Source organism: Caretta caretta, chromosome 3, assembly GCF_965140235.1.
Source record: "Caretta caretta isolate rCarCar2 chromosome 3, rCarCar1.hap1, whole genome shotgun sequence".
Lineage (NCBI taxonomy): Eukaryota > Metazoa > Chordata > Testudines > Cheloniidae > Caretta > Caretta caretta.
The window spans coordinates 163,925,506-163,951,433 of NC_134208.1; the positions used below are offsets into that span (position 1 = coordinate 163,925,506).

Here is a 25,928-nt window from a genome sequence, read left to right on the forward strand (position 1 = left end):
GTGAGGCTGTGTGTGTAAAGCAGGGGTGGACAATCTACAGCCCGTGGGGGGTGCAGAGGCTTGAGGCTTCCCCCCGGCGGTGGGGCGAGCTGGTGCTCATGGCTCCAGCCCCATGGGGGAGGGGGTGTGTGTGCGCAGAGGCTTGGGGCTTCCCACCCGCAGGGTTGGAGCCATGAGTGCCAGCTTGCCAGAAGCCCCGAGCCTCTGCACCCCGCCCCGGCAGGTGAGCTGAACGTGCACGGCCTACCATTGATTTTTTCCGTGCGTCAATGGCCCGTGACACAAAAAGGGTTCATAGAATCATAGAATATCAGGGTTGGAAGGGAGCTCAGGAGGTCATCTAGTCCAACCCCCTGCTCAAAGCAGAACCAATCCTCAACTAAATCATCCCAGCCAGGGCTTTGTCAAGCCTGACCTTAAAAACTTCTAAAGAAGGAGATTCCACCACCTCCCTAGGTAATGCACTCACCACACCCCTAGTGAAAAAGCTTTTCCTAATATCCAACCTAATCCTCCCCCACTGCAACTTGAGACCATTACTCCTCGTTCTGTCATCTGCTACCACTGAGAACAGTCTAGAGCCATCCTCTTTGGAACCCCCTTTCAGGTAGTTGAAAGCAGCTATCAAATCCCCCCTCATTCTTCTCTTCCGCAGACTAAATAATCCCAGTTCCCTCAGCCTCTCCTCATAAATCATGTGTTCCAGTCCCCTAATCATTTTTGTTGCCCTCCGCTGGATGTTTTCCAATTTTTTCACATCCTTCTTGTCGTGTGGGGCCCAAAACTGGACACAATACTCCAGATGAGGCCTCACCAATGTCGAATAGATGGGAACAATCACGTCCCTCTATCTGCTGGCAATGCCCCTACCTATACATCCCAAAATGCCATTGGCCTTCTTGGCAACAAGGGCACACTGTTGACTCATATCCAGCTTCTCGTCCACTGTAACCCCAGGTCCTTTTCTGCAGAACTGCTGCCTAGCCATTCGGTCCCTAGTCTGTAGCGATGCTTGGGATTCTTCCGTCCTAAGTGCAGGACTCTGCACTTGTCCTTGTTGAACCTCATCAGATTTCTTTTGGACCAATCCTCCAATTTGTCTAGGTCCCTCTGTATCCTATTCCTACCCTCCAGCGTATCTACCTCTCCTCCCAGTTTAGTGTCATCTGCAAACTTGCTGAGGGTGCAATCCACACCATCCTCCAGATCTTTAATGAAGATATTGAACAAAACTGGCCTGAGGACCAACCCCTGGGGCACTCCACTTGATACCGGCTGCCAACTAGACATGGAGCCATGGATCACTACCCGTTGAGCCCGACAATCTAGCCAGCTTTCTATCCACCTTACAGTCCATTCATCCAGCCCATACTTCTTTAACTTGCTGGCAAGAATACTGTGGGAGACCATGTCAAAAGCTTTGCTAAAATCAAGGAACACCACGTCCACATCCGCCAACTCGTTTAGCACTCTCGGATGCAGCGTATCCGGCCCAGGGACTTGTGCTCGTCCAGCTTTTCTAAACAGTCCCAAACCACTTCTTTCTCCACGGAGGGCTGGTCACCTCCTCCCCATGCTGTGCTGCCCAGTGCAGTAGCCTGGGAGCTGACCTTGTTCGTGAAGACAGAGGCAAAAAAAGCATTGAGTACATTAGCTTTTTCCACATCCTCTGTCACTAGGTTGCCTCCTTCATTCAGTAAGGGCCCCACACTTTCCTTGACTTTTTTCTTGTTGCTAACGTACCTGAAGAAACCCTTCTTGTTACTCTTAACTTCTCTTTCTAGCTGCAACTCCAAGTGTGATTTGGCCTTCCTGATTTCACTCCTGCATGCCTGAGCAATATTTCCCCAACCCTGGTGTAAAGTACATTGACACCCTTGTCTGAAAGTGTAGAACATTAGCAGAAGTTTGCAGGGATTTTGCAAGCCTGGCAATTATAACCAACATACTGGGTTTCCCTTGCCTTCACTTTATACTCATAGATGAACTACCAGACACTGCACTGACCTCACTCTTGCATTACCTTTCACCTATAATAAGTGTTTACTTGTACCGCAAGGAAGGAATTTCTAATGTAAACATTTTTAAGCAACAGCTTTATGTCTAGAGTAATTTTTTTTTTTTTTTACATTTTTTTCTTAAAGCATAATTAATTCAAACTACATCTCCAATTGCACCCATTAAGCTCAAGACAGCAGTCTGAAAGCTTGAAATATAGGAGGCACTGACTGCCATGAAAGAACTGTGAAATGTAATTGACAAAAGTCATTTGATATGTTTGACCTTTCTGCATCCACTACTGGAATTAACCATCTTGACCACAGTCTTGTGTTGTCTGGGGTCCTGGTAGAATAGGAGTGCTGGAGAGAAGCTTGCAAATTATTTTCTACTTGGCAATAAAACTAGAAACACAATCAATAACTAGCATTTATTATTTAAATAGTATTTCATTGTGGCAAAGCTTTCCTGGTTAATTGGTATTTACATACACACTCCACAGTAACCACCATCATGACTGGCACCCTGCTGGCAGTCTAAGACAGGCAAAATTTTGAATGGCGAAGGAGACTGGAATTTCTCTTTTATCCCCTCAGAGGAACTGCTCCTGGATAGGAAGGAGGGACATCAACAGTGCAGTGTGGGAAAGTCTGCACGGACACTACCTGTGCCCAGTTGCTTAATACATACAAAGAAGGGCCTATGTTTTAAGAAAATGAAGGTTGCAAAGTCAAGCACTCTAAAGTTAGGCAACATCAGTACTATGGTTGTCTATGCAATCTTAACTTGTACCAATGCACGACAGTCTTGTGCAACATCACATAGAAAGTATGTGGTAGAATCAGAAATCACATTGCCTTTACCACAGAAAAACACTGTTCTTTTCTTACAACCCTTTGCCTCATTCACTGTCCAGATTGTGCATTGAATGAGGCAGGCATCCCACTGGAACAAGTAAAGATCATGTAATTCAAGACTATCATAATGCTTATGCACAAGCTGGTCAAATTGAGGTTTCAGAGGCAACCTTAATACTCATGTTTCCTTATTTCTGAGTGCTCGACTTTGCAGTTGCAATATTCCTTTAAATACAGGTTTGGTTTTGGTTATTTTAAGGTTTAACAAAAAAAACCCCAAACCAAAACCAGAAAACTGAGGAAATACCCTTATATGGAACCACATTGAACCCCTTTCTGGGTCTTTCAGTATTAGAGTTGGAACCCAGGACCTTTACATTACAGTAAAAAACCCCTTCCACTTCAGGTAAAGGAGTGTCTGAAGCAGCAGTAGGGTGTTAACCTCTGTATGGACCAGTCACTTGAGGGGAACATGACACATTTTGCTAGATAGCAGTAGAATGCTGGAAATCAAATACTGGGATCCACTCCTGGCTCCAGAGAATGGGTCTAGCAATTAATGACAGCACACCTAAGCATATAAATTCAGGCCACCTGTTTTGAAAAGCCATGTATGGCTGAGTGGATAAGGCTTGGATAGCTATAGTGGAGATCATATTCTATTATAAGCTCTGTTCAAAGTGACCTTGTGTGGCATCCCATCTGTAAAATGGGAGGAATTAGAACTACCTGACTTTCAAGATAGGGATCTGAGACTTTGCTCAATACGAAGAGATGTAAGTACACGGAATTATGACCACCAATAAGTAGAAGATCTGAGACTACGGCCTGGTCTACACTAGAAAATTAGGACAGCATAACAACATCGCTTGGAGTGTGAAAAATCCACACCCCTGAATGGCGTACCTAAGTCGACCTGCGTCCCCGAATAGACAGCACTAGATGGATGGAAGAATTCTTCCGTCCACTTAGCTACCACCTCTCAGAGAGGTGGATTACCTCTGCCGACAACAGAATCTCTCCCGTCGGCATAGGTAGTGTCTATACCGAAGTGGTGCTGCTGTAGCATTTTAAGTGTAGACAAGCCCGAGAAATTCATCGTCTCTTCTTGACTCTTGGCCCAGCACTCCTTCCCATAAGCAAAAAGGGCTAGCTGATGCTGCCGTTCCTGCGCAGAAGTCCAACTCTGGGGCAGGTGAGTATGCCCCATGTGGCTAGAACGTTCAGTGATTTTAGCAGCCAACTTCAAATAAGCTCTATTGAACAAGTGCAAATGGTGATTTTCAGATGCGTTTAACTTGGGATAAATCTGGATGGATTTCCAAGGAAATAATAAAAGGCACTTCTGACTCTGACAACAATTTCCCTGCTAAATTTCAAGTTCCTGCTCCCAACATCTAAAGTGCTAAAGCTCTTCAAAGAAACAGTTGGAAACTTTTTTTTTTTTTAACATTGCCAAAACTATCTACTCTTTCTAACCTTATTCTCAGGAATATCTAAGCTTTTTCTCTGAAGCTTTAAAAAAAATTCTCCTGAGGCAGAGAACATGTAAGGAAAATTGCAGCCCAAGCAGTTAAAAATTGGCAATATAAGCAGCAATTGAAAACAGAGGCTTATAATGGAAAAATATTGGTGCTGAAACCAAATTCATCTATAACAAAGCACCATAAATATGCATGGCCCTGAACAGACACAGAAGTAACATCCCTGTTCTGAAAACTTTATAAACTATGTTTTATGTTATTCTGTCCTGTTAGCATCTTGGACTCTCAATCTGGCAACTTTCACAAACACTCCCTTCACATAAAAATTGTCGTAACAGGGTAAATTACATTCTCTGAACAACACACTTCATATTAATTTGGTTTAGGAAAGTATTTTAAAGTGAAAGCTTGTAGAACATGCCGACTGTACAACAGGTGCCTGTTCTGCTCCAGGGTAATTTCACAAACACTTACTCCTAATGATAAGCATGTCATTCAACACACATTCACACTTCCCCTGGACTTCAAGTTAGAGTGACTAAATTGAAATGCAACTGAATATTTGAGATATATCTAGGCTGTTGACTTTAGGAGCAATACACAATCTCATTTAGTCACAGCTCTACCCAGGAGTCTTGCATAGGCTAGAATCTATAAGGCCAGTTCCAGTAAACAACCATTACAAACAATTGTTTACAGCATTTGAATTCCAGCCGTTAATATTCAACTTCTACATTAGGTAAAACATTGGAGTTACTGCACAGAGGGGCAACTTGGGCTCAACAAACATTGATTAGCATTTTGGGCACAACTGGAAGAGCACCCCACAGTTTAGCAATCTGAGTGAGTAATCCCGCTATCCCTACATCCTTCTCTTGGGTTTATTGCCATGGTGGATGTGTGAATGAGAAGGAATGCTTGGGTTGGCACGCACAGAGGTTTGAGTACACACTAACCTAATAAAGCCCAGAATTGAATTACAGAAATTCTGAAAATAAACATTCACCTTGGCTTTAGTGAAAAAAAGAAATTAATAGCAACCTCATTCTCTAATACCATTACTTAATACTTGACTGTAAAGAGATGTAACAGAAGTCATTTATATTTTGAGCTATTTACGTGGGGAAAAAAAAAAGCAGCTTTATTTAGTCCTGGTAAAAGAAACCCAATGAGTTTCAAGAGCATTTGTACCACAAGATGTAAAAGACATTAAAAGAAAAAATAGAGAATTAGGAGGGGCCTGGTTTTTGCCTGGAAGTTTTGGTGCTTTGCAGAGTTTGGGGCATTCCATTTCTGATAGCAGCCATCTGGGAATTCTTTCCACTGCAAGAAGAATTTTACCACATGCTGCTGCAAGACAACAGACAGACATGTTGGCAAAGAGATTCACATATACCTGTTGAGTGTAGTGGAGAAAGATATGGGAGTATCATCACTAGGAGCTGCCCAGGAAAACACATAAATTTGGGTTCCAGATTATACTATGCACAATGTACGTGTGTTTTGGAAAGCATATGACTTTTAAAAGAAACATAATCAACATGAAATCTAAATCAGTTTAAAAAAAGCATTTAAAGCAGTTTCAGGTAATAGATCTTCTGCAAATTCGTGATTTTACAGTCACTTTTCTGATTTTAAACATGGTTTTCTCCCTTGTGTTGCTGTTTAAAACCCCCACACAAACTTGCTGCAATGAGGAAGGGAAGGTACTATGAAAAGAGGAAAGAGGAGCAGATATCGTGAAACGGACTATATACAAAGTTAGTAAAATATATTGTAAACAATTGGACAGATGCTGTTCTCAGTCTCTTTCAATTATAGTCATTTTAGGTGTTACATGTAACAATACTGGATAAAAAGAATTAAGAAGTGTTTTTTAAGCTGATACCCCTTTAAATTGTATTTTTAGGTTGAATATTCTTGTAATTCTCTTTTCTTCCATGACAAACCATTTTACTTACAAACAAAATAGCCCACAAGACATTTGAAAGTTATCTAGTAAAATGTAATCAGGCTCTTTTTATATTAATCTCATGTACCCAGTGCAGAAATACCTGAAAACAAGTCTGATTTAGTGAAATGCAATGTGATATTTTATAGGTATATAAGATGCATTAGAGGTAGAACATGTATCACAGTTCCTATTTCTGTTAATATTTGAAACTAATGCTCTGCAAGATGGGTACACAGTAATTTCATGAGTATGTTACTCTAAGTGTCATGGGATCAAATGATAAAGGATTACAGTGGCAGTTAAAATTAGGCCAGAATTAGAGTTCAAGGATCAACAGTGAACCCAAACTTTATATAGCATCCCCCATGTGACCTCTCAATGCACAGATTGCTTCATAAAGATCGATCTGAAAAATAAATATAAATAAATAAATAACTGCAGAGTAAAAAGGGGACCTGGTCCATGACTGGGGCTTCCAGTTGCTACCGTATACAAAAAATATGTATTATTGCTTTTAAAATTAAATCTTATCTAGATAAACATTCTAGAGTCAGATTAGAATTTTTTCATGTGTTTTGTCAAACGTTGTGCAATTCAAGCATCATCAGATTGGTTTGGGTGCCAAGAAATTTCTGGAAACTATAAGGTACAGGCTTTGTATGAAAACGGGAGTCAGCCAGGAACACAGTGAAGAAGAGCATTATCTGGATCCAACTGAGAGTAAACACACAAGCTGCAGAGTTTCAGACAATTTGAGGGTGATGAATTTAACCAGTGGAAATGAAAGAAACACTAAACGCTAAAGAAACACTAAAACCTCTCTGCAAATGATAATCAAATACCAACCGCCATTCTTAACAAGGCTGACCAATAAACACAGAAGAGTCAATCCCAGACAGACTTGCTAAATAGACGGACCTTAATCATTCAGTGAAGACTAAAGTAATGACAGTTCCTTTGGCATTTCAGGTAACGAAGTGACCTGACAAAGCAATCAAATGGGTCCAGGCTTGGAAAAGGTCCTCCTTTCCGATCACTAGTCCAGGGCAAATGCTTACGTTTATGGATCCTGAAATGAGATTACTGGTCTACCAAAAGGTATAAAATATTAGAATTTCAAGAGTGAAAATCACCCAATTTATTGTTTCAAAATCTTTGTAAGTGAGTAACTTGGAAACTTCTTGACAGCTGTGCAAATCTTTTCCACCCAAAACCCCATCTGGTCCCTCCTCCTACACATAGCTTTGGCAGGACATCTTGAAGGTCTGCAGATCAAGGTCTTTTTGGACTATCACTGTAGTTCCCTCTCCCAATAAAGCTTGTCCGTCTGTTTCAGTCCTATGCTGCTGCTATCATCATAAAAGCAGTCACAGTGCCTCCACCTTCAGGAGTTACAAATACTAAGTTAAGTGGAAAACAAAGAATTTTTTCAGATGACGCACAGTACTCATTTCAGCTCTTATAATCCTCAAGATGGCAACCATTAAACTCAGTTTGGAACTGAAGTGTAGAAAAAAACGCAAGAGTATCAACATCATGAATTTTTCAAGGTTCACAATTCAAAGACAACCAAATTTCTAAATAATTGAGTACATCTAGCCCGGGTGTTTTGTGAGAAAATGGTCCTTAAAACCGGCATTGAGCAGAAGTGCTATTTTTGCAATGGTCCAGCATCTAACATAGCAAACCTTCGACCAGTGTAATTTTTAATCCTGGGCACATAGCTAATAAAGACAAGTCTCCTTTAAAGAAAAGTGTCTGGCTAGTGCAGGACTTTGATTTGTTTAAAAGGAATGCCATTAATTTGAAATTAACTTGTTTTTAAAAACAAGTTAAGTAATTTATGGCACTACACTTTGTCCCCAAATCCCCCACTTATTTATCTGAGAATATGCCCCCTACTTATTCTACCCATTAACATAGGAGGCGAGTGCCACACATATCTTTAGTATATTTATCCTCAGAACACCCCTGTGAAGTAGGAATTATCCACTATTATCCCCATTTTACAAAGAAGGAACTGAAGCACAGTGAGACTATGTGATTTACTCAAGGTCACACAGGAAGTCTGGAGCAGAACAAGGAATTTAATCCTGGCTTTCTGAGTTCCAGGCTACCACCCCAGGTAGTGCACCATCCTCCCTCTCTTTTGTTGCCTCCAATTGTTCCACTCTTCCACCCCATTCTCATGGGTTACAATTTTTCTTTTTTTTGGAGGGGGAGCGGGGAAGTTTCTTTTTTGTGTGGGTCTTTTACCCTGCAAAGAGGGGAAAGCCAACTGGCTATTAAGGGGGAAACTAAACTGACTATACACAGAATAGTGTCACATGCTCAAACAAACTGGAAAAGGGTTAACTGCTCTCTAATCTTTCAGTTAAAATTATCTTTGGTGTTTTCCATAACAGTTGTTTTAAAAAAAGACCTCAATTATGTGATTTCTCTTTTAATCACCAGTGTCCTTTGAGAAACCATCATTAAAAACTGGTCAAATTCTTTGATGATAGTAAACGTTTAGCTCAGTCTTTCAACTGCTCTTCCAGTTTAACCCACCATCTGTTACACTGCAGAACTCTTCAATTTACCCACATAAATAAAGAGAGAGCAGGTGCACACAGAAGTCATACTTATAATACATATATGCTCTTTTATGGTAAATAGAAATCAGAACACATCACACCAAAAAAACCCAAGTAATACAGAGCTGACTGCTCCACAAGGTAATCTGTGAAAGACAGCACTCAGATGGGGTGAACCAAACTAGTTCAGATAAAAACTACACCAAATCTTCAGTTTTTTCCCCGAACAAAAATCTTTATATAAAGTTCAGAAGTGTTTATGTATATTTTTCTCTACATACATTGTCCTGCCAATAACTGCTATGAACAAAGACAGAAAACTCTCAAGGAAATTCTGCTTTTGGGAGATTTAACCGAAATCAAATCCATACTCCAAACCTTTTGAGATTTGCTTACCACTGGAGTTTGGGCCAATATGTTGAACTTCCTTGGCTTTAAACTGACTCAGTGCTAAGCGCATATAAGCAGTGACCAGAAAAACGTAATCACCAATTAGAGTTTAGCCAATGGTCAGAAGATCATTTGATGCAATCAAAGAGAAGGAGCTATTTGACAGTTTAGAAAGTCTGTCAACAAACATAACTGAAAGAATTGGAATTTAGAAAGAGATAAACGTCCTAAAAAGGATCTCAGTTATTTATCCACAAAGGAACAAATTTCTGCTACCTATACAACAAATAAGGAATGTTGTGGAAAAAAGGGTCCAAATTAAAAGGACAAGCTTCAACTAAGCCAAACATGACACCATGAGCTATTAAAGCCTCAGCCAAAACAACTAGACATCCAATTTGAGTTCTTCAAGACATATTTCCCATTAAAATAGCTTTGGAGATCATAGTTTGAGAGTTCAATAAAGCAGTCTTAATAGGATTAGACATTTTGGATGTCTATGTATTGTGCATTTACAGAAGATCAAAAGAAGATGTATACCGCAAATTGTTCAAATGCACCCCTCCCTGTGGCTGTTTTAGTCACAATTTCATTGAAATCCAGCTTGGCAGCAACATCTGGGAAAAGCAGCTCCCTTTGAATTACTAATGAATGTGTATCAAGGCATGGAATTCTCAAATACTTTATTTTTATGTTATAGGTGGAGCTGATAGCATTGCCTATAGTTAAAGTTGCCCAACATTACCCATTATAAGACCCTGTTTTCAGTTGCTTATAATATTGTCAAATAAACCCTTTGGGCTGAAATTTTCCATGCCAGGTGCCTCCCCAAAAAGTCCAACTTGAAGCAAAGTTTCAGTTAAAACAGTTCTGCTATTATCGAGAATGAGATTAGAGAAAAATGTTGTTTTGCCCATGATAAAAAAAAATTCTTACAACCACATTGTTAAGAAGCTCAGACTCCCCCATGCTTTGGAGCATGGACTTGTAATTTGCTAGGGGGTCACCCTGATGCCAGAGATGTGCCTTCTGATGTTCTCATGAAGATTCATTCAAATTTGGCCACGTTATAAGCCTCTGAAAAAAAATCTCAGTTTGCACATGGTAAGCAGAGACTTGTTAAAGTTTGGCAGATAAAAATTCCAAATAGTCGGTCCTCGCTGACATTGCTCCAATCCCTCACAGCTCTCACATGAGATCAGACTGCACATGCACCATCCCCACAAGGAAACTAATTAAGCATGCTCAATCCCACAGCTGCAGGACTTTCCCTCCAATTCCTTCTCCCAGCAGCTGGGGTCATTTTGGTGTTAGGAATCAGAACTGAAAGCAAGGAGACTCTCTCTCCTACTCTCAGTGCTCCCCCTGTTGGTGCCCAGGCAGCATAGAGAGGAAGAAATAGCTTGACTGGAATGCAGAGGGGAGGGAGGAGCAGGAGCCAGGAAGGGGGAAAAGATAGCTGAAAGGGGGTGGGGACGCTGGCAGAACTGTTTGTATCGACTGGAACACATGCCCCTCCAGAATCTGGAACTGAACTCAGGATGCTGAGTCTCAACATTGCTTTGTTGTCTAGCAAATAGTTATAAAACCCACTGGCAAAGTTTGTCTCTCTCCCTGTCTGGTTCACACAGAAGAATACAGCCTTCTACTGCTACCAACTACTCCATTTGCTCAAGCACCAGATGACTGTACTGTGGATGTAAATATCCCAATCTTGCTGATAACCCAAGGTGGAGATCATGGTCCTACATGATAGGATTTCGTTTTTTTCCAGTTTGCTTAAAAAAAATTATGAAATTACACACAAAGAAAACCTACGTTAAAAGATCATTAAAGTTGCAAAGTCAAGCACACAGAAGTTAGGAAATGCCAGAATTAAGGTTGCACAGGCAACCTTGATTCAGCATCATTGTACCTGTGCATTATAATACAGTATTTAATTATATGATCACATTCCATTGTAACAAAAACCTAGACTAAAAATATAAGTGAGCTTCAAAAATGATCCAGCAGGTGGACTAGCAATAATCAAAGATATGTACAGCTAGAGAAATTGATACAAATAAAAGGATTTATACAATAACCTAAACTAAAATTCATATGGAAAAATCCTCACGTATTAATGCTAGGACCATCACTATGGACTAGGATGGTGAGAGATTTTCACTTTACTGCAGGAGTTTGCTGCAGCTGTCAACATGGTCAACTGGACTAAAGGGGACAGTTCAGTGCCTGGACAAGTTGCATACTCTGTAACTTTACTTGACTATTAAACACTCTAAAATGTAGGTGCGCTCCTCCAAAAAAGCAATGGGTTACTATGTTACAGTATTGGACTTTACTGTGGCATTTCTGATACTTCAGGTAGGAAATACCACAGTAGTGTCAATACACAATAAAGTCAAACACTCAATGTGTTAACTCCTGCTATTTTTTTAAGTGGCATCCACTATACACTGTTATTTCCTCTCAAAATACTAGTCTTTTGCAATAAGTTCTTGCTGCTGTCACTCTTGACATTATGTTGCAGAAAATCCAGCCAAATTATTTGTTCCCAACAAATTCCTATCACTCTGGATTTGTATTTAAAATGCTTTCTGTAAGCCCAGCGCACTACATGCGGACAGTTACGGTATGCTTGCACCACACTCGGCAGAGAACTGCCAGTGGCTGTAGCATTGAAAACAAATGCCAGTACGAACATCTGCAGCAGTGATCTGGCACCAGACTCTACTCTGCAATATTTGTGCCTTCTTGTTGCATAAGCAACTGCTTTTTAAAAGGTCAAAACAGGTTTCAAGCGACCCCAGATTGCTAGCAGAGTTCTAGGCCTTCATCAACACTCATAAGAATGGCCATACTGGGTCAGAGCAAAGGTCCAACTAGCCCAGTATTCTGTCTTCCGACAGTAGCCAACGACAGGTGCCCCAGAAGGAATGAACAGAACAGGCAATCTTCAAGTGATCCATCCCTTGTCACCCATTCCCAGCTTCTGGCAAACACCTCCATCCCTGCCCATCCTGGATAATAGCCACTGATGGACCTATCCTCCATGACTTTCATCTCGTTCTTTTTGAACACTGTTATGAGCCTCCTGACCTTACTTGACCCAAAAAGCCCTAGAGATTCTTGCCACTTCAACAAGTTGTCTGGATGTGGAGCTTATTTTCATATCTGTACTCTCAGGACCCTGAATAAAGCAACGTGACTTGACAAAGCCCATAAAGATATGTAATTGAACAAAAACAACCACAAAATATCCCCAGACCAAACGGAAACAAAAAAAAATTGCACCTATTTAAAAAATATTTGACTTTTCACCTGAAAAATGTTTTTCTATTATCATGTGATTTTGTTTTCCTCAAACCTGATTAGAAAAACAAACAACCCAAAAACTTGCATCTATTTGTGATCTGGCATCTGATGCAGTCATGGTAAGAGTGTCAAACTAACATTCTCAGAAGCAAAAGAAAATACTAATGGCAAGCTATTACTCAGAACTTCCATGTTTACGGATTAAAACTTTTCAAAAACCAGGACATGGCAAAGAAACAAAAACGAAGCTTGTGCTTTTTAGACTCCCCAGCCAATCTGCTCCTGCAATCATCTGCACTTGTGATTTGCTTACTAATTACCAGGAGCATTCACAAAATGTACCTCAGTTCCAAAAAAGTAAGAGGGAAGAAGAAATCTTGGTAGCAAAGCTGTTCCATCTCCTGAGGCCCATGATACAACTCCAGACCGAGGACTTAGAATTACACTTAGGGCCAAAAGATGGCTGAAAATAGCACCTTGGTTTTTCACTTTTTTGTATGTCATTGCAAATTTACCCTGTTTAGACGCCAAAGCGATTTTCCTAGCTGTCACCATAGGACAGTCAATTAGGTCTAAGAATCAAATTATGCTTTTTACTGATTTGTATAGTCACCAATGAAGCTAGCAATAGAATTTAAAATTTAACAGTGTAGTTCACTGTAAACAGGGCAGAAGAGAGTCCTGCTCACACATCACCATTGCAACAGCTCTGCAATAAAAACTACAGAAAACGAATAGTTTTGTTGGTTAAAGCAAGCGGAGGAGACTCAGAAGATCACACTCAGGAGACCTCTAACTCAAAATAAGGCTGACCAATACAGAGGAAGCTTGTTACACAGTATATTTCTAAACAACTCCCATGTAAATTACACACCACTGGGATACCTCTTATCACTTAAGACAATCTTACTGTGAGTAGTACAAATGCAAAGAAATGAGAGGCCATCAAGTCCAGCCCCTGTGCTGAAGTAGGATCAAGTAAACCTTAAACCAAAGGTTTGTCCAACCTTTTATTAAAGTCTCCAATGATGGGGATTCTACAACAACATCCCTTGGAAGCCTATTCCAGAGCTTAACTACCCAGACATTTAGAATTTCTTTCCTAATGTCCAGCCTAAACCGCCTTACTACAATTTAAGCCCATTGCTTCTTGTCCTATCCTCAGAGGTTAAGGACAACAATTTTTCACCCTCCTCCTTGAAACAACCTTTTATGTACTTGAAAATTATTATGTCCCCCCTCCCAACCTTCTCTTCTCCAGAGAGAACAAATCCTTTTTTTTTTTTTTTTTTTTCAATCTTTCCCCGTAGGTCATGTTTCCTAGACCTTTAATCATTTTTGTTGCTCTTCTCTGGACTTCTATTCAAATCTTTCCTGAAATGTGGTGCCCAGAACTGGACACAATACACCAACTGAGGCCTAATCAGTGCGTAGTAGAGCAGAAGAATTACTTCGTGTGTCTTGCTTACAATACTACATCCCAGAATGACATTTGCTTTTTTGCAGTGTTACACTATTGACTCATATTTAGCTTGTGGTCCACTATGACCCCCTTATTCCTTTCCACAGTACTCCTTCCTAGACAGTCACTTCTCATTGTGTGTGTATGTGTGTGTGTGTGTGTGTGTGTGCGCGCAACTGATTGTTCCTTCCTAAGTGGACTACTTTGCATTTGTGTCCTTATTGAATTTCATCCTATTTACTTTAGACCATTTCTCCAGTTTGTCCTCCAAAGGACTTGCAACCCCTCAGGGCTTGGCATCATCCGCAAATTTTGTAAGAGTACTCTCTATGCCACTATCTAAATAATTGATGAAAATATTGAACAGAACTGGCCCCAGGACTGATCCCTGCAGGACCTCACTCGTTATGCCCTTCCAGCTTGACTGTGAACCACAGATAACTACCCCCTGGGAATGCTTTTCCAACCAGTTACTCACCCACCATATTGTAGTTCTAGCCAGGCTGTATTTCCCTAGTTTGTATATAAGGTCATGTGAGATGTATCAAAAGCCTTACTAACGTCAAGATGCACCACATCTACCACTTCCCCCCATCCACAAGGCTATCCTGTCAAAGAAAGCTATTAGGTTGGTTTGACATGATTGATGACAAATCCATTCCGACTGTTACTTATCACTTTATTATCTTGTAGGGGTTTGCAAATTGATTAAATTATTTGCTCCTTTATTTTCTAGGTACTGAAGTTAAACTGACTGGTCTGTAATTCCCCAGGTTGTCCTTATTACCCTTTTTACAGATTGGTGCTATATTTGCCCTTTTCCAGTCCTCTGGAATCTCTCCAGTTTTCCATGACTTTTCGAAAGTAATCACGAATGGCTCAGATACTTCCCCAATCAGCTCCTTGAGTATTCTAGGATCAGGTCCTAGTAACCTGAAGACATCTAACTTGTATAAGTAATTTTTAACTTGTTCTTTCCCTATTTTAGCCTCATTTTCACCAACATTCATTAAGTTATATGTCCAATTGCTATTAAACCTGTTTTAGTGAAAACAGGAACAAAAAAGTTATTTAGCACTTCTGCCACTTACACATTTTCTGTTATTGTTTTCCGCCCTCATTGAGTAACAGGCCTACCCGGTCCTTGATCTTCCTCTTGCTTTTAATGTACTTATACAATGTTTACTTGTTAACATTTACGTTTTAACTAACCTAAATCTAAACTAAATCTCCCTTGCTGCAGATTGAGCCCATTACTTCTTGTCCTATCTTCAGTTGACACAGAGAACAATTGATCGCCATTCTCTTCAGAACACCCCAATCATATTTTAAGACCGTGTGTTTTGGGGGACAGAGAGAGTGTCAGCATGCTGTCTTGTAAGTTCAGACAGTAGCAGGAAGCAACCAGTCCTGAGGCAAGGGGAGGGGAAAATCCCAACATCAGCCCCCTGCCTCCTTCCCTGGGGTCTCTGCACAGCAATCAATCACACACACACCCCTCTCTGTGTTCAACAACATGAGCATTCCGCATTAATGGTTTGTTTTGTGTCCCAGAGCAGATCAGCTCAGCACAGCACATAAAGGCTGTCAGAAATGGTGCTTTGAAAGGGGAGGGCCATATGTCTCCAGGGCAGCCAAGTTCAAAACAACAAGCAGAGTGGTCACTTGAGGTATTATGGGAATGCTCCAGAGGTCAATTACAGCGGAGAGAGCAATCAAGTGTCTACACTGGCAATAGAGTGCTGGAGGCTCTGTGCAAATAGCCTTAGGACTCTCGTCGAGGTGGTTTTTTTGCAGCGCTGCAACTGAGGAGTTTCTGCGCACAAAGTGGCTTGGCAGTGTGTACAAATCTGCAGTTTGAGCGCAAAAAGCTGCTTTACTGTGCAGAAACTTGCCAGGGTAGACAAGCCCTAAACCTTTGTCATTTTTGTTGCTCTCCTCTGGACTCTCTCTAATTTGTGCATATCTTTCCTGAAGTGTGGTGCCCAGAACTGGACGTAGTATTCCAGATGAGGCCTCACCAGTGCAGAGTAGAGCTGGACATTTATCTCCTTTGTCTTACATATAACACTCCTGTTAACAGACCCGAGAACATTAACCTTTTTGCAACTGCACCACACCACTGACTCATTCAATTTGTGATCCACTATAATTCCCAGACCCTTTTCAGCAGTACTATCACCTGGCCAATTATTCCCCATTTTGCAGTTGTGCATTTGATTTTTCCTTCCTAAGTGCAGTACTTTGCACTTATCTTTACTGAATTCCCCTCTTGATTTCAGACCAATTCTCTAATTTGTCAAGGTCATTTTGAATTCTAATATTGTCCTCCAAAGTGCTTGCAACTCCTCCCAGCCTGGTGTCATCTGAAAATTTTATAAGCATACTCTCCACTTCATTATCCAAGTGACTAATGAAAATATTGAATAGCACTGGACCCAGGACTGACCCCTGCAAAGTCCCACCAGATAAACTGGGAGGGCACAACAGCGAGCCCGTCAATAACAAGTCTGAGTACAGTGTTTAAAGCAGTTGTGCACTCACCTTACCATAATTTCATTTCTCTAATTTGCTTATGAGAATATCATGTGGGACTGTCAAAAGCCTTACTAAAATCAAGATATATCACATCTACTGCTTCCTCCATATCCACTAGGACAGTAACCCTGTCAAAGAATGAAATTAGGTTAGTTTGGCATGATTTGTTCTTGACAAATCCGTGCTGGCTATTCCTTAGAACCATATTATCTTCTAGATGCTTACAAACTGATTGTTTAATCATTTGTTCCAGAGACCCCAATGCTTCTGCTGCAATCATATAATGAAAGACTCTTTTGTAACTGGTAAAGGGACAGAGTTGGGATTGTCCTGGGAATATTAACTCTGAATTTCCTTGCTTTCGTGCCTTAAGGTTGACTAATGTACCTTACTGACTACACGTCTCTGCCAGTCTAAAATAGTACTGGAACCCTCAACTAGTCCTGGAAACAGAAATAAACCTAAGTCCCTTATATCAGCAGTTCATAACAATGTGTTAAGAACACCTGGCATGTAGCTTACTTAGCAAGAATCTGATCTAAATCTCATTGAAGTTTTTGCACTGAACTTTCACAAAAGATGGATTGGACTCTCTTTTAATTCAACCTGCATCAAATTAGGCACGATGGTCTGTGTTAGTGTCTCAGTAACCACATTCTGAAATGTATCCTTAAGAAGTAAGCACCAAGAAGTCTTTGGTAGACAAAACAGGTTTCTTACATTTTACCTAAAGGGCCTTGGAAAGCAAGACAAAGTTTCCTAAGAGAGAACTATGCGGATTCTGTACCCCATTACCATTCACCTCCAGATCATCACTTCTAATCCGGGCCAGGCTCCTACTAATCAAAGTTATCACATTTGTGGTCTGGGGGCCTCTGGGAAATGCATCTGTAGCCTCAGAGCACCTGTGGGTAATTTTACAACAGACACTTGTTCATTACCTAAATCGACTCCCTTGAGGTCTATCTCAGAGGTCAAGGACTGAATGGGCATGAAAGACAAGTTACTTTTCCCACCCTAGAGGCTGTCCTTCCAATTTACGGTTGAGGCTTATCTGGAGAGCAGGGCACACTTCCCAGCACTGCCACTATCCATGTTGTACCTGTTCTGTGGATTCACAGAGGATTTCTGTCCCCAGAGCTGGCAATATAGCACCTTTCACAGGCACTTTTTTCCTTTTTTTTTTAAAAAAGATTGTAGATACTGCAGATTATATTATTGTTTTAGTGGGGTCAGGAGGGAAGGAAGGGGGGGCGGAAGAGAAAGACAAACAATGCACTGTACTGAAAGGCTGTTCTAGAAGGACTTCAAAACAAAACACATCTCACTGTAAAAGAAATGCTCAAAAAACTGGAGTACTTTTCAACGACTACATTCTTGTCCCACGTAGAAAGGCTTTCTGATAAGGTGGGGGATCTTGACCAGAAACAAGTATTGTGCACAGTACCTTGGGGAAAAAAAAAAAAAAAATATTCCACAAGCTAGCTGGCTCAGCCAGGATTAAGAAATATCTTGATAAACAGTTAATGATATGAAAGGCAAAACCCCTTGGCTTCAAGTCAGAAAAGTAATTACTCCCATCTGGGCACACACAACCTGCAAAAGGGCTACAGTTTTAAATTGTATGAGCAAATATTTAACAGAAGCCCATGGATCCTCCTTTTGTAGCTGTATTAGGGAAAAAAAGGAAACACTGAAAAGATTTTAGGCTCATGGATATAAAGCAAGTATACAAGACCATATACAACAAATAAAGTTCTAGGAAAGGTACAAGTAATCCCTCATCTAACTAAGATAACAAGCTGTAAGGGTAAAGAAGGAACACCGCAAACCCTATTAGAAGGGTGGTTATGCTACTGAAATAAATCCCAATTCCACAGGTGGACTTCTATGTCTCCAAAATGTTCACACGCACAGATCTGTACACAGATGCTTAATAAGCAAATCACAGCAAAAAGTAGATACTAATGATCCCTGAAAGTTCCCATCAGTGCCTCTCCAAAGATCAGCTACCAGGATATTGGAGGGGAGGAGAAAAATTAGCATTCCCTCAGGGCATGGCAGTTCGTGAGTGCACAGTTCGCTGCATTTGCAACTTACAGCAGATACACTCCTGAGTGTAGCCTAACTATCTGCATACCAAAAGGATTGGTTTAAGAAAGGTTGGCTTTCACGGGGAGAGTTTGTTCTGCTATGTTCTTCTTGCTGACTTCTTGCTTATGTGGGTGGGGTGGTAGTGGTGGTTAATTGTTATGAACTGTATTCTACTTGATGGCAGGGTGCCCACAGTGTGGGATTGGCATCTTTTAGATTGTTTATGTTGAAATATTTCAGAGTAACAGCCGTGTTAGTCTGTATTCGCAAAAAGAAAAGGAGTACTTGTGGCACCTTAGAGACTAACCAATTTATTTGAGCATGAGCTTTCGTGAGCTACAGCTCACTTCATCGGATGCATACCGCGGAAACTACAGAAGACATTATATACACACAGAGACCATGAAACAATACCTCCTCCCGCCCCACTGTCCTGCTGGTAATAGCTTATCTAAAGTGATCAGCAAGTTGGGCCATTTCCAGCACAAATCCAGGTTTTCTCACTCTCCGCCCCCCCCCCCCCCCCCACAAACTCACTCTCCTGCTGGTAATAGCCCATCCAAAGTGACCACTCTCTTCACAATGTGTATGATAATCAAGGTGGACCATTTCCTGCACAAATCCAGGTTCTCTCACCCCCCCACCCCCATACACACACAAACTCACTCTCCTGCTGGTAATAGCTCATCCAAAGTGACCACTCTCCCTACAATGTGCATGGTAATCAAGGTGGGCCATTTCCAGCACAAATCCAACACACACACACACACACACACACACAAACTCACTCTCCTGCAGCAGGAGAGTGAGTTTGTGTGTGTATGGGGGTGGGGAGTGGGGTGAGAAAACCTGGATTTGTGCTGGAAATGGCCCACCTTGATTATCATGCACATTGTAGGGAGAATGGTCACTTTGGATAAGCTATTACCAGCAGGAGAGTGAGTTTGTGTGTGTGGTTTGTGGAGGGGGGTGAGGGAGTGAGAGAACCTGGATTTGTGCAGGAAATGGCCCACCTTGATTATCATACACATTGTGAAGAGAGTGGTCACTTTGGATGGGCTATTACCAGCAGGAGAGTGAGTTTGGGGGGGGGGGGGAAGCGGAGGGTGAGAAAACCTGGATTTGTGCTGGAAATGGCCCAACTTGATGATCACTTTAGATAAGCTATTACCAGCAGGACAGTGGGGCGGGAGGAGGTATTGTTTCATGGTCTCTGTGTGTATATAATGTCTTCTGCAGTTTCCACAGTATGCATCCGATGAAGTGAGCTATAGCTCACGAAAGCTCACGCTCAAATAAATTGGTTAGTCTCTAAGGTGCCACAAGTACTCCTTTTCTTTATGTTGAAATAAACATATTCACGTTTTTTGAACAGTAAAGACCATACACTCCAACGCTGAAATGCACAGCAACTTGCTACCAAAACCTGCCTTCAGATCTTACACACAAGCTAAAAATCTCCTGCTCTTTCCAATATACAACTCAAAATCCCCCAAAAGATCCACAAACTCCAAACAGCAAGGTATGATGTGAGAAAAGATACAAGTCCTGTTCAGTGGCAGAACATTTGTATTCTAATAATGAGAAAACCTAGGTTTAGATACCTGCCTCAGTCTCTCTCATCAAGGTACGAGCTAGGCGTTTCCATAACTGGTGAGCTACGTTACCAAGAGAAAACAAGACTTGATTAAGAGCAGCTTGAACAAAGTTTCTTACTTGGTTCAGTCCTAGCTGGAGGACCATGGTGACAAAAGGAAATGACAGGAGGAGAAGAGCTGGGGTATCTACAGAGAAGATATGGCTGTTATAAAAGTGCAAATTTGGCCCCAAATCCAAGCTGCAAAACCCCCAAATTTCATGCCCCAACTCAGGAAGTCCTGGACTTTGTAAATTTGTTCAGATGGGGGAAAAGATGACATCAGCTATAAAGCTAGAAAAAAGACAAACCACCATTCAGCATCCAGAGAGTTGTATTTGATTTTCCAAAGCATCAGAAAAGGAACATGCCCATGCTGACTTCTTCAAAGTCAGTCATTCTAGTGTATATAAGGTCACAAAGAGGCACTTGAAACCTACATTTTGTGACCTTGTCACTAGAAGAAATTGGACAATTGCCACTCGACAATTGGATAGGAATAAAAAAACCCTCAATAATTCCTTAACTATTGGCCCAATCTCAGCCTGCCATATTTTTGCAGGGTGATGTACAATCTCCCCTGCCCATGGAGTTATAATACTGTCAGACTCTTAACCACAGCAGCACTAATGGGCATTGCTGTTATACCAGCTATATTTTTTTTGCTATTTGAAATCACGCAAGCTACAGAGATTTTAAGAAAAATAAAGCGTCAGCACCAAGCTAACTTGCTCTAATTACCCAAAGAGTTTTAAAAATACTTTAATACCACACTTGAGTGAAATTTCTAAGTGCTCTTCATGCCATGGAGTGTTTCAACACGCTCCCTAAATGCACATAAACAAAAAACATATGACAAACTGTTGTCTCCCAACCGATTAAAGTATTTCTTCCTGGCACACAAAAGCACTTAGTTAGCTTGTGTGGATCTGGGCCAAGAGAAGTATTCCACCCGCTACCAAGCATAAAGTTCAAACACAAGCACAAATATGCTTAAAAATGGGGCAGCTTCTGAAAGTTCAGAAAGCAAGAGAAAAGTCTGAGCAACTTGTTATTAAACCCTAGATACTTGAGGGGTTCACAGGATTGGTCCAAGGGTTGGCAAATCCAAAAAAATCTGTGTCACTCCAGTATCTGTTTGTAATGACCATGTGATTTTGTTTGATAACTCTAGGAAAGAAAAATGCATAATGTCCTAACCAACTCTGAAACCTGGCTAACGTGCATACAATTAAGTGAACAAAACCCCCACATCTGATCTTTAAAAAAGTCTCTAAATACCCTTATTATTCCCTGCCAATATAGTATATCTTTCCATAACAATAATCACCCTCACACCTGTGCAAAGCCCTTCATTTTCAAGTTTGATAATCATTTCAGAGCAAGAGAGTACAAAGAGACTACCTGCGTGAATGCGTAAGTTGAACAGATCACTGTGCCACATGTTACCACAGGAAAGTCCCAGCCATTTACTACTGTATGAGACTTCAAATCAAGTCACAAGCCATTAAAATCCAATAGTTTCTATTACTGTCTCTGATTATGTACCAAGCATGAGTCCAACTTTTACGTATCACTAAAGCAAAATGTACTCACTGTGATCAATGGATCATCAAAGTCTACCTTGAGCTTCACAGAATTGACTAAAGATTACGATGTGAGGGGAGATGGGTCTAGAGACGCTCACTCTCTGTCTAAGCAGCCCACACACAAAAATCATACTTGGAGAACCACTGTGCTAAAGGGCAGAAGTATTTATGCACCATCAAATAAAACCAGGATAAACAACTACAGTAAGAGAACCCCTCGTGTCAATTCAGCAAGACCATGCCTACCTGTTTGCTTTTCAGGGTCTTCCCAGAAATACTTTGTTCTCTTTTAGCATCTTCATTCCCTCTGAGCATATTGATGAAGTCTTTCTTTGAAACAGATGACATCAGTTTAGCACGTTTCCTATTGGAATTCCCTGCTTCTTTCACTTTCTCATCAACATTCTTTTGGTGTTTCCGGACAGCATTAAATAACTGCACAACACCCCTAGGGTTGAAAAGAAAGATGATATTGCATTTTGCATCAGGTTGTCATTATAGATACACAGATACACACACACACACACACCACAACAACAACGTTGTGCTGGTGCAAATGCTAAAAAGACCATCAACTACTGTTCTCAAAAACAGTGACTTAAGGCTCTCACACAGCTAAAGAGCAAGTAATCATAATGCACCTCATTCTTCACACCTGCTGCTATGAACCAGACAGACATCTACTGCTATAGGACCCAATTCAGCAAGGTACTTAAGCACATGGATAGTCCCAATGAAGTCATTGGGGCTACTCACATGCATAACTGAACTAGAGCCAGAGTTCTTAACAGGTTATTGAGCAGTCACATCAAGTTGCTGAAGGATGGTACAAAGTGCTGGAGTCAACCACAGGACAATGCTCTACCCCGCCCCCCAAATCTATCACCTGCCACTCCCACCTATCAAGACAGAAAGGGGAAGGAGTATCAGAGTGACCTCAGCAAAATAAAAGTAAATATAGAGCGAACACCAGCAATGTGTTCTGCCAAAGACACGTGATACCGCACTGGGGTAATGTGAGACAGTAATCTGACCACGAGAAAAATGAATTTGGTGAACTCTCTGTAGAGGAAAAAAAAAAGAACGTGGTAGATGTGATTGATCTACATATTTTTAAGTACAGAATTAACAAAACAACGAGCTCAGGCACCACATTCATGCTGGGCAAACACTTAACACATTAAATTCTTGCCTAAATTCTTATGTTCTTATAAGACTTCTGAACTAGTTTGTTGAACTCAATACTGTACAAGGCAAACCTGGGTATAAATCACTTGGCTCCCACGAGTCACTTCTTAAGAGTTCTATCTGATTGGAAACAGATTACCCACACATGCTTTTATATCTGCTTTAAAAAAAAAGAAGAAGAAGAAGAAGGACAAAACACTTTCTTACCGTGTGGCAATTCTCTGAAAATTTCTCTCCCTTTCTCTGTCTTTGGCAACATCTGGCTTCACTCTGCACATCATTTCCCACTCCCGCTTTTTATCAAGCTAGGTTATAAATATTGTTATGTGAAAAAACATTAGGCATTTTAAAATGTAACATACTTTGATAGGATATTCTGTAAGACGACAAAGATGATAAATCATTTGGACTCAGTTTGGATGAGGGTTAGGGAAACTTCTAAATAGTACTTTTATGGGGCTGGACAACAGGTCCTGCGATAAGTTTGCCACACTCACACAAGGATGCCAATCAGATTCTCAAACAGCCTCTTGTCCCCACAAGGAGATAAAAAGCCCTTGAGAGTCCCCCTGCAGAAAATCTTCTGGGTGACCTAGAAGGATTAATGGAGTCTGGGAGGAAACTCAGCTCATCCCTTTTCAGCAAGAGAGTGGCGAACCAGGAGAAAATTATTCAAAAAGGAATCCTTCCCCACCCCTACCCCAAAAATCATATTCTTCATCACACAGTGTAGGAACAGCATAGTAGACAAAAAGTTTAAGTTAAATATTCAGCCAATAAAGGTGTGTCACATTTTGGGCCTACACTACTTGATGTTCTCCATCGAACAGACTATCATACAATGCACTGTATTTTGTGATGGGCAACGACATAGCAAGAAGAAAGCTATAAAGGAAAGAATTTGGACCAAAGAGGGAGAACACTGTGTCCACTGGAAAAAGAGCTGAGATATAAAACATTTCAGTTTTCTTTTGAAGCTCGCTGTTTTAAAATCCAGCCTAACCATATTTTCTGCCATCATCATCAGCCGCGGTAAATAGTGTTTTTATTTCCACTATGATAGTGGAAAGTTGTATTCCCCACCCCTGTTTCAGGAACAAGTTTGCATCATTTTTTTAAAAGCAATTTAACAGTGTTCTAGTCATAGGGATCTTACATTAAGTCTGCATCATACAAAAACTCGTTCATGAAATTAGAGTCCTTATCTTTATCATTCCAGGCAGACTACTATGAATTCATGAGTTTATGACCATGCTCTGGCCTTTGATCAAAAGAATTACCCTATTCTAGCTTCCATCAGCATGGAATTAATAAAAGGCAGACTGTTTTCAAGTTTATCCAGGGGTGAACAAATCAGTTTACAGCCTCACAGACCACCACTAATTTGCAGTACCCCACATATTTATTGGATAACACGAGGTATTCAGCGTGAACAGTAACTGATTAGATTGCTTACTGCAATGCTTTGCATTTAAAAGGTGGGCTGTAACCACCACGGTATGTCCCAGCTAACCAAACCACTGACTGGGTCATCCCATTTAAATGCCTTGGCCTAACAATACTGTTTTAAGTGTTTCTATTCTGTACTTTTAATAGCAAGGTAAATCAATTTTCTATTTTTAATCACAATTCTTCATAGGAAAAGCAGCTAACCTACTTAATCAGCTACACAATTTTGTTTTAGTCACCTAACAATTTCAAAACTGCATACAACCTGGGATGCTTAAAACAACCATAGACAGAACATGAGAAAAAATACTCATTGGGAAAGAAACTGAACTGGCAGCGTGATCCACTAGACCAGGTAATCAAGCTCCACTCTGATTTACACACAGAAGTCAAATGGTGGCATAAGTCACAGCAGAATTTAGCCCAAGGCAACTTTTTTGTCTCTAGCTTCTGTGATACTAAGACATTGGAACTTCACATTTATTTCGGTTTGTAACACTCCAGAACACACCTATACCACATATTAAAAATAGTCTTAAGAAAAGTGAACCAGTAGATGCTTTTCACCCCCCCCCCCACAACAACACATACTTAATCCAAAATGAGAGCAAAATCCAAACACAATACTCCCATTGCCAAACATCAGACCTTATTGCGACTCAAAAGCCTGTGTGGGTAAAGACACAGGTCTTCAGCATGCTCTGAAGATCAGCAGATTCAGGCTATTTCAGTTCAAATGAGTGAACAGATCCCAAAGGTGAGGCAGGGCCATAACCAGGGCAGGGTAAGTGGGGGCAGCCGCCCAGGGCACATAGCCACAGGGGCGGAAAAATGGGGCGAAGAAATGAAGGGGAAAAAGAAACAGTAGGGGATGCAAATATGCTTGCTCACCCTGGGTGCAAATATGCCCTTGTTATGGCTCTGAGATGAGGAGTCCTCATGGAGGACGTCTACCAGCAGCTTCCCCATCTCTACCAGGGTGCTCCAGCTCAGGAGCCTCCATTAAGTGCTGGAGTGGCAGTACTGCACAGGGATATCACAGACGGTCTCTTTCTCACCTGCCTCTTTTTCTCTAGCTTCTCTTGTTTTTCTTTCTCTCTTTCCTTCTCCAGCTCTTTACTTTTAACCAATATGGTGGATTTACTTTTGGGAATCTTTTTGTTAAGCACTTTCGCCATGGCCTCCGCCCAACCCGCACTTGGGCCAGCCTGGGATTCTGCTTCATTTTCATCCATTTTGCCGTGGGCCATCGCCTCATCCTCATCGTCACCGTCTAATGCTTCGCCCTCTGAAGAGAAGTCGTCTTCTGGGAGCTCTGAACTCCGCTCAGAACCTGAAGAAAGAGGGAAGATGTCAGAATCCCTGCTTCTGAATATCCTACCACTAAGAGAATTCCTC

The 25,928-nt window shown here is 41.1% G+C and overlaps 1 protein-coding gene across 2 annotated transcripts in view; it reads right to left on the reverse strand.

Moving 5' to 3' along the window:
- The window catches only part of RRP15 (ribosomal RNA processing 15 homolog), a 46,797-nt gene that overhangs the window by 11,212 nt on the left and 9,657 nt on the right, over positions 1-25,928 (reverse strand). For both annotated transcript variants that reach the window (XM_048843199.2, XM_048843198.2), the window contains exons 2-4: positions 25,589-25,863; positions 23,289-23,386; positions 22,140-22,341 (exon numbers count right to left, since the gene is read on the reverse strand). In XM_048843199.2, coding sequence (XP_048699156.1) covers positions 22,140-22,341; positions 23,289-23,386; positions 25,589-25,863 — 575 coding nt within the window. The remainder of the gene's footprint in view (positions 1-22,139; positions 22,342-23,288; positions 23,387-25,588; positions 25,864-25,928) is intronic.